The sequence below is a fragment of the Cinclus cinclus genome, chromosome 3, assembly GCF_963662255.1.
Source record: "Cinclus cinclus chromosome 3, bCinCin1.1, whole genome shotgun sequence".
Classification (NCBI taxonomy): domain Eukaryota; kingdom Metazoa; phylum Chordata; class Aves; order Passeriformes; family Cinclidae; genus Cinclus; species Cinclus cinclus.
In genome coordinates this window covers 73,566,988-73,581,295 of record NC_085048.1, presented here as the reverse complement: position 1 = coordinate 73,581,295, position 14,308 = coordinate 73,566,988, and the positions used below count along the sequence as shown (strand labels likewise).

Below are 14,308 nucleotides of genomic sequence, written 5' to 3'. Positions count from 1 at the left end.
TACAGACATCTTAATGGCCTGCCTTGGCCAAGGGCACTGTGCTGCAAAGCAAACGTGACAAACAGCAGAGTCCCAGGGTGGGTGAACATCTGCTGACTGCATTGAGCTGCAGCAGCCTGGTCCCTCCCCAGAGTCTTCTGAGGTGGCTCAGGACAGCACCTGGTGATTTGGGTGCCTCTGAGTGGGTTACTCTCTCCCAGTGCTTTTGGAAACTATCTTCTTGATGTCACCGGGCTGAAATTGGTGTTTGAAAGTTTTGTTTTTTGGTTTTTTTTTTAAATAGGAATGGGTTGTCAGATGATAGGTTTGCTGTCTTAGTGACTTTTTCTCTTTGTTTTTTTTTTGTCCTTTTTAACAATTTTAACCAAAGTACTGCTGAATCCCCCAACCAGAAACATCAGGGAGAGAAATTCCCCTGCATGTGTGACAAAAGCATCTGCCACTTACAGAAAGCTGTTTTTGCAGGAAGATACATGCAGAAAATACACAAATAAGGTCAAAGATTTCACAATATGCCCAGATATGTTTGTCAAAAAGGACTACGGACTATAAATTATTTGCTCATCCCTTCCTTGCAAAATGACCTTTCAATAAGGAATGTCATTGCTTAATCAGGAGTAGAGCATTAATTAATTAATAAAGCAAGAACAAAGGGAGCTACAAACTAAGTTCACTTCATTAAATCACCATCAAATGTATTGCAGCAGGAGCAATAAGTCAACAAAATGATGGCTTTAAATTTCTTTTGTTACCTTCCTCACTTCTTTCAAACTCAGCACTTTGCCTCAAGTGGAACAAAAGCAAAATAGGATTCAGGCTTAGGAACTTGCAACTCAATTTCAAATTCTTCACATAGCACAGGAACACAAAAAAGATAATGAATATAGAATGTATACATAAAACACTCTGCAATAGGCTTTTCAATTCTATTGCTGTTATTTTAATCTGTTTTTAATACTGTCTTTTGTAGACAAAAGTAGAAAGCTAAATTCTAAATTCAAATCCACACTGCCTGTGTCCAGAAGACAAAGCATGTGTGTGGTGCCTAATTACCTGAGATATGGGCAAATACAGGCTGTCTAAAAGTGATCATAGTCTCGCTTCAATGTTTCTGCTTGGAAATACTATTTGCTTTACTGTGTTTTTGTTCCACATAGTACTAAACTCAAATGCTCTCTAAAGAGCAGCCTTTGATGTTGCACGTCCATCAGCAGAGCATTATTACAACACAAAGAAAAAACAGAAAAGTGTCCTGTTGACACACTGGATGTAGAAGCATACCAATAATGTCACACAGGGACTTCATGAGCTTTTCTTTTGAAATGCATATCATTCTGTGAAGGTTATTTTTCTGGAAGAAAGATCCTCTGTGGCCCAAAATATGGAACCTTTTAGAGATGGGGAGAGAGCCATTTTACCATAGCTTTACCGCCCAGCCCAACACTTCTGCAGGAAAGGTAGAACACATCTACAGAGCAGGAGACACTGCTTTGTAGGAGGGCACTCTGAAAAATCAGTAAGAATGCAGACTGGGTTTTAGGACTCACAGATCTGGGGGAGGTAATTTTATCTCCCCTCCTCCTTTTTCTTTTTTTCTTTCCTTTTTTTTTTTTTTGTTGTTTTGTTTTTTTCCTTTTTACATGAAACAACACATTTGGCTTTGACGTAATCAAAAGCTGCCTCTGTTTGTTGTATTTTAAAGTAGCCTTGATGTTCCAATACTGAGATTCAGAATGACAGATGTCTCTAAATCAATACTACACTTCGGTATTGAGCTTCCATTTATAGCCCTTATCACCTATTAATTATTCTGTTTGTAGAAGTTAATTAAATCTCGCAATATCCCTCTGAAGTACCTCTGCTCAATTTTCCAACAAAAAGAATTAAAGAACAGATTGATGAAGTCTGATGCTAAAGAAAAAGAAATTTAAAAAAAAAAATCACATGGGACTTTTTAGGACTAAACACGGATTCTAGGATATACAAACTCAGCTGAGAATAAATCCTCAGAGCAGTCAACTGAGCCCTTGCCATGTTTTCCTCACAGCCTTGCTCAGCAAGGAGCAGCCTGGTGAGCTGAGGGTGCTGCACTGCTGCCTCCTTCCTACCCCATAGCTCCTCTGGCAGCTGCAACCTACTGCTGTTTCCTCCCTGAGACACCAGCTTGGATCTCTCGACCAAAAAGTCCACAGACCCTGCAGGAGATTAAGTGTGCTTTAGATTTTTGGCTGAAATTAGCTGTTGGGCTCAACCCCATCATTAGAGAAATACTGACTGACAGACCAGCCAGATGATCACATAAATCTCATGTCCTTATGCAGAGGTGAAATTTCATTTTTTTTGTGTGTTTTTAAGCAGAACTGGACCACTGAATATCTGCAGATGTGCTTATGCACAGCTCCCAGGTGAAACCATTCTCCACCAAGGTCTGTAAGCTGCAGATGTGAAAGGGCATCCAACAAGCCAGATCCTAGGGAGATGTACATCACCAGCAAAGTCAGAATTACACCCCTCACAACTGCATAAATCAGTTGTAACTATATTCATAAAAAAATAAAAAAGAATCAATAAACAGCTTGATGAAGAGAAAAGAAATCTGCCATCTGCTAGAAAGGAACTTCCTCTAAAAATCCAAAACCTACAGCTGTAAATACATCTGTTCACAACTTGTGTGAAACTGAAAGTCTTCAACACCTCTGCAGAGTTGCACCTGGAACTTTTTTTTTTCTTTATATGGAAACCATATGTTAGATTTAAATTAATTTATCTTAGTGGATGTGATGTCCTGTGAAATCATCAAAAAAGTATATGTTTCTTGAATTTGAGTGTTACATACTCCTATACTTCATTTGCTTCAGTTGTACTGAAGTGGGACTTGTAACTATTTATTTTCTACTATTATTATTACTACCATTGCAGGCAATAACAATTTCAGTACTATCTCTTACTGACAGGCAATAATTACCTATGCTCTAGGAATGGGCATAATTTCAAAATGACAAATTAATAAGAAATCTGGCCTTAGAATTCAGAGGTCCCAGTAAACACTATTCATCAGCAGCTCTGGAAACTATGATGAACTTAAGGAAGAAACTTGTTTCACATAATTTTGCAACAAAAAAAAGCTGTTTAAAACATGTATGAGACAATTGGCCTTACAAATCAGGTATTTCAAATTTAGTTCCAGCATACAAGAAACCAGTAACACGAAGATGACCAGGACATATAGTCTTCAGTCATATCTTAAATACAGTGTAAAGAGGGATGATTTTTTTTCCATCAATCTTCTCTCACATCTCCTGGAAGGCTCTTTTTTTCCCTTGCAGCTCCTGTCCTGCTGAAGTGCTGCAAAGAAGGGGCAGCACCAAGATTTGTATTTCCTATCCATGGGGCATTCCAGTATCAAGTGAATGTCTGTCCTGTGTTTTGCTATGGAGATGTTGCTAAGCCAACAGAAGCAGTGAAGAAGTTATTTTTTCCTTGTCCTGCTTGAGATGGAGATGATCCAGACATCCAGGAACTGCTGGGTCTTTCAGGGTAATGATTTTTACTGCTTGCCATTTAAGCTTGAAGCCCAGCATGGTTTAATCAAGTACTGTTGCTCTTTGCTCTGAAAATACACCAGTTTGGTGGGTTTTACAGGGAGAGCTGAATAAAGTTTGTGCATCACCTTACTCTGGAAATGTGAAAGCTGTCTGTGCTTTGGTATTCACCACAAATACTTTCTGCAGTTTATCATCAAAGGCAAAAATATAGCTGTTATGATTAAAAGGTATGAGAAGTGAACACTGGCTCAGGGTTGAAAATGTGAAGATATTCCCTCTTATGCCAGCCTTCTACAGGAAAAAAGAAACGTCCCCTTTATTCAGCCTCTCCAGGTCTAAAAAGCCAGTTGTGCTGAAAGGGGCATTTCTTCTTCTTCAGGACCTTTAAGCAACTACTAATCCACTTGCAAGGCCTGGAAGAGGTGAAAGGGGGTGAGGGTGGCACAGGATCTCCCCAAGAGTTCTTGGCATACCAACACAGGGCAAAGTGCCCCTGTGTGAGAGTGATTTAAAGCCCACCCAAATCTCTCCTCATTTGTTATAAGAGCCCCTACTATTTTGTTTAATGGCATAGTATGAGACCTTGTGCCTGGTCCAGTTCAGATGTTTAAAGATGAGACGAATAATCTTTTATAAAATATTAAGTGAGAATTCCTGGAAGGAGAGGAAATGTAGAATGTATGTACTGGGATGCTGTCATTTGCCACCAGGGCAGTTTTAGTCATAGGCTGAAGTAATCCTAGTAAATGTTTTCTGTAGACCTGTTTGAAACTTGTATTTTTGAGTATTTTCAAAGATATTTTGCTGTGGGTTTTTGTTCTCTAAGCAGGAACAGAAAGCCTAAATTCAGAGCAAGTTTTGCCAACATTAAATTGAGAAAAGTTGTTTTGACTGCATCAAAGTACTCTTTGTTAAGGGTTTTATTTTTTTATCTCCTCTTTCTTAACTCTAATTATCATGTACAACTATAAAATATTGTTTAAAAAGGTACACAATCAAACCAATGAATTCTTCTGAAATGCTTAATACTGATATTTTATCAAGCAAAATTTCCCTCAACTGTCCTGTTCCTGTGGATAGACTCTCTTATCAGAAACTCATCTTTCTTTTTATCAGTTGTAACATAAATTCAGAAGATCAAATAATAAAAAAACCCATCAGGAAGTTTTAAAACAGAACCCCTATGTCTTCCAGGTTTAGGGCAAGCATACAAAGTTATGAAGTGACGTTTTTGCAATTGTCCTACTTGGAGTTTACCAACTTAGTTCTGATATGGTAACATGAGGCAGTGGCTGGGGAGTAAGAGGTTCATTTCTCAGAAGGGAGGGTTTGGACAGATTTGGTCACGGGACAGGAGGCAAGTGTTAACATTCTCCCTAAACTGTCCTGACCACAATGTCACTGTGATGACTTCTCACTCTAAACACTCCTTCCATTAGGCTGCTTGGATGTGGTAAACACAGAGACAGCCCAATCTGACTTGTTCTAACAAAAGTTTTTGGATAAGTGTTTCAGTTACTGAATTGCAAAAAATCTGGTTTCTGAAACACGTAACTAGTATATTTAAGGCACCACCGAAGAAGATGGGATAGTGGCTTATCATACAACATTGAGGACACACTTCATTTAGGAGATATGAAGCCCTTAGACAGATTCTATTTGTAAAACACACAGGATGAAGTTTATCAGGTTACCTGTAACCCAGCCCTCCATGCTACCTGCACACATAACAGACAGGAATTTAGAATTTAAATAGTTCAGTCAATTTTGGCATTTAATGTTAACATTCAGACAAAACAAATCTCTGCTTTGTCCAGGGCCTGACATGATGCAGACATACTTAATATAGCTCTGCTGATATCTTTGTCTCATAAAAATGAAAAGCATCTGCAAGACGGCTGTCTGTCACTGAAGAAGCCTCCAGTCCCACCAGAAAGCAGGGTGTGAAGTCAAGGCAAGGTCATTTTCTAAATTAGAGCATAAGAAAAAGCCTGGTCTTTCACTCTTATCAACGTGCTCATTAAAGCTTTGCAATCAGAAAGCCTCTGTCACATAGAAAACAACAACAACAACAGGCTGATTTATTGTTTTCTCCTTTGAGAAGAGAAACACAGTCCTCAAAGAGTTGTGAATTGGTTTTCAGCCTGGACTCCACTACTGTATAGGGAGTGTCGTGGAAGACATGACTAAGTTCAGAGAGTTTCTGGGTGAAATCATGGCATTAAAACAGTCAATAGTAAAACCTTTGTTGACATTAACAGGATCCCACCATCTACAACTCAGTCCCTATATACAGCTCCAAAAATATATGTAGCTTGCTTGAGCTCTAAGAGAATACCTAACCAAAAAGGAAATCTTGTTTTTTTCCCCTATGTTACTGAGCAACTGCCAAAAGCCAAACATAAACGGTACTGAGCAATGACTACAGGGAGATGGGAGGAGAGAAGATAAATATTTAAAGGATATAAACATGGAAGGAAAAAAAAAAGACTTACTTATCAAAATAAAAGGAAAATAATTAATATAAATCGGAGGAGGGAGGCAAATGAAAAAGAGGCTATGTAAGCTGTGTTGGGCAAACTGTAACTGCATGAACCCCTAGAGAACAGAGCAGTGGCTTGGTGTTGGAACCTCCTTACTGACACATTTTAAAAGAACACCAAACAGAAAAAGTTAAATAACTATTTAGTAAGAAATCAGCCTGCCCTGCTTGCAGGGGGATGAGACTGCATTTTTCCTATGTGCTACTTTGCTGCAGTGACTCCACCTCAATAAAGGACATCTTAAAAAAAAAAAAATAATCCTAGATTTCATTATTACGCACAAGTGTTTGGAAGGCTGCCTGAAAGACAGCATTTATAGTAGAGGGGTTAATGCCTCTAGCATTATATCAGAACATTCCACCAAAGTGAAAAAAAATACCAGAAACCAAAAATTCATACTGGAAGTGAACTTGAAAAACCTGTGAACAACCATGAGCAGTTTAGTTTTCACACAGTGATTTTAATTCTGTGACCTCAGATAGCTTTATCAAGAATCTTTGATCTCTAAGGCTGTTACCCTGTGGGTGGTAGCTGTGGGTAAGGCAGAGGGATAATGCAGCCCCTCTGGGGCCACCCAGCCCTGTGACCACCAGCCCTGTGACAGTCCTTCCAGTGACTGCTAGCAAACCATACTCCTCACACACACACAGTGCAAACTTTCAGGCTTCCTAAAAACTTTGCTTCGGAAGTTGCTTGCTTTGTGCTGGGAACACCATGTAGGAAAAAAATACAGAACAGCACTTCTAAATGTACACTTGTAAATATTTCTTTCTTATGATAATATGCAAGGATCAAGATGGTACCTAGCTGTATGACATTGACATTTTCCATTGGAGAGCTTATTATATCCATAATGAAACCAAATTTGAACAGATAAGTGTAGACAAAACCTGTATAGAAGATAAATATTTAAAGGATATCAAAGTGCAGGACAAAGACTTATTTATCAAAATAAAAGGAAAGAAGAAATATAAACAGAAGGAGATATGTGAAACAGAAAAAGAGGAAATGTAGGCTCTCTTTCAGCAGAAAAGTCAATTCTGAGTTTACAGTGTTGATGAAGACAATTCCCACTCAATGGTAACTATGTCATAGCCCAAACAAAGAACTGAAAGACAACCAGGGACAAAATACAATTGTCTGAACAACTCAGGCTTTGCCCAAATTTATAAAAATAATCTACTGCTGCTGATAAAATGTCAGTTAAATTACTGTGCCATGGAAACCTTTTGAGTTTATCAACATATTATCACAGGCAGATAGAAAATGCTGTAGAGAAAATAGAAAGGAGGGGCTGTCATTGATGCTGATTGCTGGTTTCTCCTCAATCCTCAAAACCTTTATCCTGGAGCAAACACAACAGCCAAGAGGAAACTGAAACTCACATGTGGGAGCTACATGAAGAACGTGGAAACAGTAATTTTGCTTCTGTTCAAACAAATCCCAGATGGTGGTCTCCCACATTGTGCCATCTAACTTTTATGGAGAGCCAGACTAAGTGAGCCCTCTCTTACGTACTGCAACTTTTTCTTCCTTCAGAAAGCAAGCCCTAGGCAAGCTGACTTTTCAGGGGAGCAAGGAAGAGGTGGTCTGATGCAAGTAAATTTGCAAAGGCACTGGAAAAACATGGCCCAAAAGTGACCCCTACGCACTGGTTGTTGAAGAACCTCTTGGTGTCGCTTTCAAAACTCCACAGAGGAAAGAAAGCTCTGCTTCCTCAGGTGACAGCTACTAAATCCACTTTGCTCTTAGACTGTGAGGAAGGCTGGCACATTCCACACTGCTTCTTGACTCCTAGCCCACACCAAATATGCATGTGAATGGGCCAGGTCCAGATGGTGAGCCAAGAGTATTGCTGTCTGGTTCAGCACATACTCACTAGGCTGATCTTTACATTTTAGAGCCACTGGGAAATATACAGAGGAATCAAATATTTTTGTGTTTGTGCAGACAGAAGTTGCTATTTCTTTCCAAGACTGAAAAATAAGTGTATGGTTATTTGTGGAGAGGGGTAAGTCTAATCTCAGCTGGATCTTTAAGGGCACTTGGAGGTCCAATGATGTTTGTGTTTTTCTGAGCTCAGAGCCCTGACATTTGGAGGGTTACAATTCTCAGACTAAAGAAGTCATGCATAAGCAGCAGTTCCAAGGATGCAGACCACACAACCTTTCCTCCAAGCTGCTGGGCAAGGGCACCTCTTCTGTGGGGTCTGGACTGTCCTGTGGACAGGACTTCCCTGGTGATATTTTTCAGAAGTGGATAATAAGAGGCCCAAGAAGATATAAAAAATATAGCAGAATACTTTAAGAAAAGATAATAAACCAAAATTTAAATGGTGAACCTGGATGAGTACCAGGGCCTCTCACCAAACACAAAATAAAATTTTTGTAAAAAATAGAAAAATACACCTTGAAAACCTCAGCACAACAGAGCTAGTTTTACCTGAGGTGAAGACTCTTTCTGAGCCTCATTTCATAAGGTAAAATTCTCTACAGTTTCTCATTTTCTCTACAGTTTCTAATTTGGTTGATGTTTTCTTCCTTTCAAACCAGAGGGAAACCACTGGACTTCTGTATCTGATATCTAAACACCACATTTTTTACAGGGAAACTGAGTCACATACAGACAAAAACTGAGGAAGCCACTTTGGTTGGTGTCTAATCAGGGAAAACACTACTACAGTTTTAACAGTGGTTTAGACAGAAATCACACTGCAGCTGGTAACATCTGGTTAACCTGGTAACTAACCTGGTTAGTTGTTCAGTTTCGGGTATCATTGACACTATTGATCCTACATCCCCGAGAACACCCAAACTCTCTGTGAGTCACTAAAGCTGCTCTCACATCTTACTGTACCTGTAACCACCACACACCAGCAAACCCCTAAGCTTGCTGGCTTAAACTGAGGGGATCAGAAGCTGCAAAGCAATTCAGAGGTTTTTGACAAAAGAGATTATCATTTCTAAACCCCATGAGCACAAAAAGGCTGATTGCATTCTCAGGGTCAAATGGCTTCCAGTGCCAAGACTTACCCCAAGTGCCAACCAGAAGGGCAGATGCAAACTGCATCCTCATGATCAATCACATAACCCTTGCTACATCACCACTGCAATATTTATAAAGTTCATGAGCATTATGTCAGTGAATTATGGCTTCATGCCACTTTCTCTGAGATTGGGCGTCTCCTGGAGGAATGGGTCTTTGATTTTCAAGCTCCCTTACATTCCAGCACAGCAACCTGCTGGGGATTTATGGGCATTCATGGGTGTTTAATAAGGCTTACACTGTAACCAATCTAAACAACTCCTGATCATGGAATTCTGAAGCATATTCAGTAAAGCTGATGAAGCCCGAGATATCTCGAGAGAAATACTGAATGAATCAGAGCAATCATCTTGCCCTGTCTCTCTGTTCCAGCTTTGCTGGTGAATACCAGACACACATATACACAGAATAAACACTCCCTGGTTTATTTTGGGCTCCCTCAGATTTACAGTATGTTCAGGAGGGGCAGTAGAGGTGCACTGATATATCTCTGTAACCGTTTAAACATATAGATCAACAATTATCTGTCAACTTTTTATCGAAAACCTGATTTTAAAGAAAAAGTAGAGTGCAACAAAGATGGGAAAGCAACATTTTAAGATGGCATTTTAAGAGTACTATTTAATGACATGCTGAAGGGCAAAAGTCTCACTCCTGGAAGGTATTTAAATGCCTAAATATCTTTGAGCACCTAGATGCCCCTGAAAGGGTTTATATTTGCAAAGGAAACTATTAAGGTAATGCAATTTAATATATAGCATTTGAAAGAGAGATAAGCTAGAGTTACACATACATGCAGCCTTTAACCTGATGTATTCTGCATCTGGAACCTAACACACATAACATCCTTAAACATTTTGAACGAAGTTTTCCTAAAGTTAATAATTACGATGAAACACTTATCTAGTTTCTTCAGAAAGCTTTCTGCTTTAAAATCAGATACCCACAACGCTCAAAAAAGGAAATGAGGCAGAAAGGAAAACACTTAAGAGTGATGCTCTCATTTAACGTAAGTGTGTTGCTCTCATACAACAAAAAGTAACAGTGGCTTTTTCCCTTTCAAGGATGTTACAGGTGCTTATTCAGATATACCCTATGTTTAAAATAAACCTTCATGGTTTAAGATTAATTTAATTTTCCCCAATATTTGTGTGTACAGCATGTGCTTCTGCAAGCTTTTACAATCTAAACTGTAATATTCTGGAGCCTAATTTTCCGTTCACAACATGAGTGGTCCTGCTGATTAGCAGATCTTTTTCAAGCTCAAATCTACATATGTGATTGATCTACAAAGTCTCTTTTGTATAATTTTTTTTTTGATCTGCAAATGCTTGAAGAATTCTGCTGCTGCATTCTATGCCCTTCTTATACTAACCTTTGCTGCTGGTGAAGTTGAGATCACGCTGACAAGGGACAACTACCCTGGAAAGGGGCAGGAGGCAGCAGCACTGCTGGAGAAAGCACCATTTGGTACTTCTGCTTCTTCCTAAACATTACCAGCCAGCCAGGGCCACAGTCAGGCTTCCAGGGTAAAAAAATCCCTCAACAGGATAGGTTGTTCAACTATCCCTCAACTATGGTTGCCCTTCACAGCAAGTACCATCACTCCTGAAGGTCTCTTACTTATCCAGGTTTTATTTCTTCAGACAAATCCAGGAAATAAATCAGCTTTGCTATCCCATCTTTTTTATTTTCTTTCTGACTTCTCTATTTACATGCTTTGAAAATTTGTTTCACTATAGAAAATAACTGCTATAACATTTTGGGCTGCCTGATCATTGTCAGTGGAATTGGCATGGAGAGATCTGACTTTCCTGCTCCATGTAGTACTTGTGCAGAGTGCAGGTCAGAAAGCAAAATAATTTAGAAATTTGTCTTGTAGCGTGCCTTTTGTCAGCAAATGCTGAATGCAGTGCTAACACATACCTGTAGCTTTGCTCCCATTGCTTGACAAGGTAATAAATACTTCACATTGGAGTGACATCCAGCCTTTTTAAGTGTAGGTAGTCAGCAACAATTCACCACTCTCACTTAAAAGATGAAATTAAGCTGTCAGAAATATTACCTCTGCGCCAAAAGTTACATGGAAGCTTACTGACAGCAATCCTTGTTGTTGCTCATCTCACTCACCCTGTTGCCAATGGGGCTCTGTCTTTATTTTTGTACTTTAACAGCTGCCAATTTTAACTTATTAGTAGAAACTAGTGCAGACAAATTAGTTCCTACCCCTATGCTGGTTATCTTAAAATTAATGGGAAATCCAGAGCTAGCAGTCAGAGGGTAAGTATTCTGAATAGGAGAGAAATGGAATCCACCAGAATCACAAAGTAGCCTCAATTTTTGAATCTTGTGCCCCACACTTGAGAAGACAGTAAATAGCCTTTTTATGCTATAAGGAACGACAGAACTGCAAGGGGGTTCTTGTTCTTGACAGAATAGAAATTTGATGGAACACCTTGGGTACCTCAAAATTGCAACCTAAGTTTTGACATTTCCTGAAATACTGCCATAATAAAGGTCTTGTCTTTTACAGTGAAACCTAATGTTACATATTTCACCATCAAATATTAAGTAACAATAAAGTATTTGGAGATGCAAGAAACCCATCCCCCTTGCCAAAGCTCTTCCTGCTAAATATTCTTCAGAGTTACACAGAAGAAGAGGGAACACCCAGTTTTCCCTTTCTGTAAAAATACTCCATATTGTCAAAAGAAACAGGAATAAGTTTCTGGTGCATCCTGATGTCTGAGGGGTTACACAGACCTTGCTCAGGCACCATCAAAAGATGACATTCCCCATCTGAGTTCAGCTCAGTTTGGGCACTTCCCAGTCCTGTTCTTGGTTGAGAAGCCAGAGAATCACTCTGTCATACGTGTCACGTACACAGGCCTCACCTATTACTTTGCACGTCTTATGTCCAGCACTGTTTTAAGTGTTTATTTACACTGGGTTGTTCTGCTAGAACAAACATTCTCATCTAGATTCTAAACAAAAAGATATGCATGCCAGCATTGCTTCAAACTCATGTTTCCCTGAAAAGGCTTTCTTAGGGGAAAGGACTGTCTAAATACCTGGTGTGCCCATTCCCCATTTTAAACAGTACTCAGAAGAGGTGCTGGCTCTGCCTGACACCACTTGAAGTAGCTCTAGCTTGTAGTTACTGATAGCTTTATTCATATTTTGGTTCCCCAAAGCAAGACATGATGAAAAAGATCTGTATTTTTAAATGATCAGAACTATTTGGTTACTTAGGGATTATTTTTTGCATTAGGACAGAAATTTAGACACTACACTGCACTGCACAAACCCACACTGTGCAAGACAAAGCAAAATATATGCTCCATACAAAATGAATGCTCTCCTCTTTATCTGCAAGAAGTGTCAAGTTTTGGGGGAAAGATCAGAACAGTGCTGGGTCAGGGAAACAAGAAGATGACTGCATCCTCCTTACTCTGTGGAGGAACAGCCATAAAGGACTTCAGATGAAACTGAACTTACTCTCTTTGCTTTTAAGTCCTGGGCTTGGCTACCAATTTCTTTTTTGTCTGTAGCAGGCAGTGGCCCCAGAAGAGAACGATCAGATTTAAACATCAGTCATTTGGCCCTTGTCTCCTACAGCCCATGAGCTAGGAAACAGTATGATCTGAACAGTCTCAGAATGATTCCCCACACTTGAAAACATGTTCCCATGGTTTTTCAGGCACAGTGGGAGAAGCACCAGCTGGGAAGGCCATTCTGCCCAGTAGGAGCCAGGTTTTACTACAGCAATATCTTTATTTACTTCAGGAACAGAAAGATAGTGACATTTCAATACAAATTAATATATACCAAATGGTAGTCCTGAAAATAACACCAAGAAAATAAAGAAAGCATGCAGCTGGGAAGCTGCAAACCTCTGTTTTCCTGCTCTCACACTGTATTGATAACATATTTTTGTTTAAGTTGTTTTTAGAACATTCGCCTACAATAAGGCAATGTATTGAAGGATAGCAGAGACATATTTATGCATTTATACACTGAAAGGCAGCAACAATGTAAAAAACAGCAAGAAAATAAATTACTATATAGCACATAAATAGATACTGAAGACACTGTCCCAATCCTTACCTTTTAGAGTTGCCTTCTTAAGTACCTTCATGGCATAAAGCTGGCCTGCATCAGATCCTTTTATCTTCCTGACTAGAAATACCTGTAAAAAGCAAATGTTTTGTATTGATGAGTACTGAAGTTCTACTTACAAGACTTAGTGCATTCGACAGGAGAATAGATACTATGGTTCAGGTAATCTAATGAAAATTACTAGCTGAAAGCATTTCATATCTATTTCACCTGCAGTTTGTTGAGCTTGCTCTGGAAATTTTCAGTTTTAAGCCTTTACCACCTCACAAAAAAAGGCCATTTTCAACATTATTAACTGACTTCATATATTCAGTTAAAGATGGGTGAAAAGTTAGAATCAGTGTGCACATATCTCTTCATATTCTGACCAGCTCTACATTAAAAAAAATCATGTCTCAATTGTGTCTGGGAATGTGCAGTGTCTTAAAATTATTGCCATCAATTAAATTAAAGAAAAAAAAATATCAATTTGGTGCCATTCATGCCATAAGTCATGAATAACAACTTGTCTAAGATGCAGCTGAACCAGAAAGTTCACACAGCTGAAAATCTATTGTTATTATACAAAAAAGACCATTTTTCCTGTTACAGTCTCCTATGCCTCATTCTCTGACAGTGTAAAATTTCAATTAAAATAAAATAAAATTGGTAGCTAAACCTGTTCTCTTTTTATTGTATTGCATGCAAATATTTCTTATTTGCCCCTCAGTGCAAATGAGCACTGGAGAGGTAGTGAACAACGGGATCAGTTTGGTCTTTATAAGACCTTCAGTGTTTTAATAATTGGAAATAAAATAAACAACTCTTTTAGCCGGATCCCAGGACACACACTGTCTGCTGAGGTCACAAATACTAGGCAATGGGTGTGTCTCTCTCTCTTTTTTTCTTTTTTTTTTTTTTTTATTTCAGCACCTGCATTACTGGATACAAGCTGAAATAATACCAAACGTAGAAATTAAAATATAGTCCCATATACGTACAGTCCTATATATGCATTAATATAGAAATTAACAAAGACCAGGTGAAATTAGCTAACTAATGAATGTCTATTTGGAT

At 38.9% G+C, this 14,308-nt stretch overlaps 1 protein-coding gene across 3 annotated transcripts in view; it reads right to left on the bottom strand.

Annotated features, from left to right (window-relative positions):
* The window catches only part of RPS6KA2 (ribosomal protein S6 kinase A2), a 265,195-nt gene that overhangs the window by 68,535 nt on the left and 182,352 nt on the right, over positions 1 to 14,308 (bottom strand). For all 3 annotated transcript variants that reach the window (XM_062489163.1, XM_062489164.1, XM_062489165.1), the window contains one exon: positions 13,241 to 13,322. In XM_062489163.1, the coding sequence (XP_062345147.1) occupies positions 13,241 to 13,322 (82 nt within the window). The remainder of the gene's footprint in view (positions 1 to 13,240; positions 13,323 to 14,308) is intronic.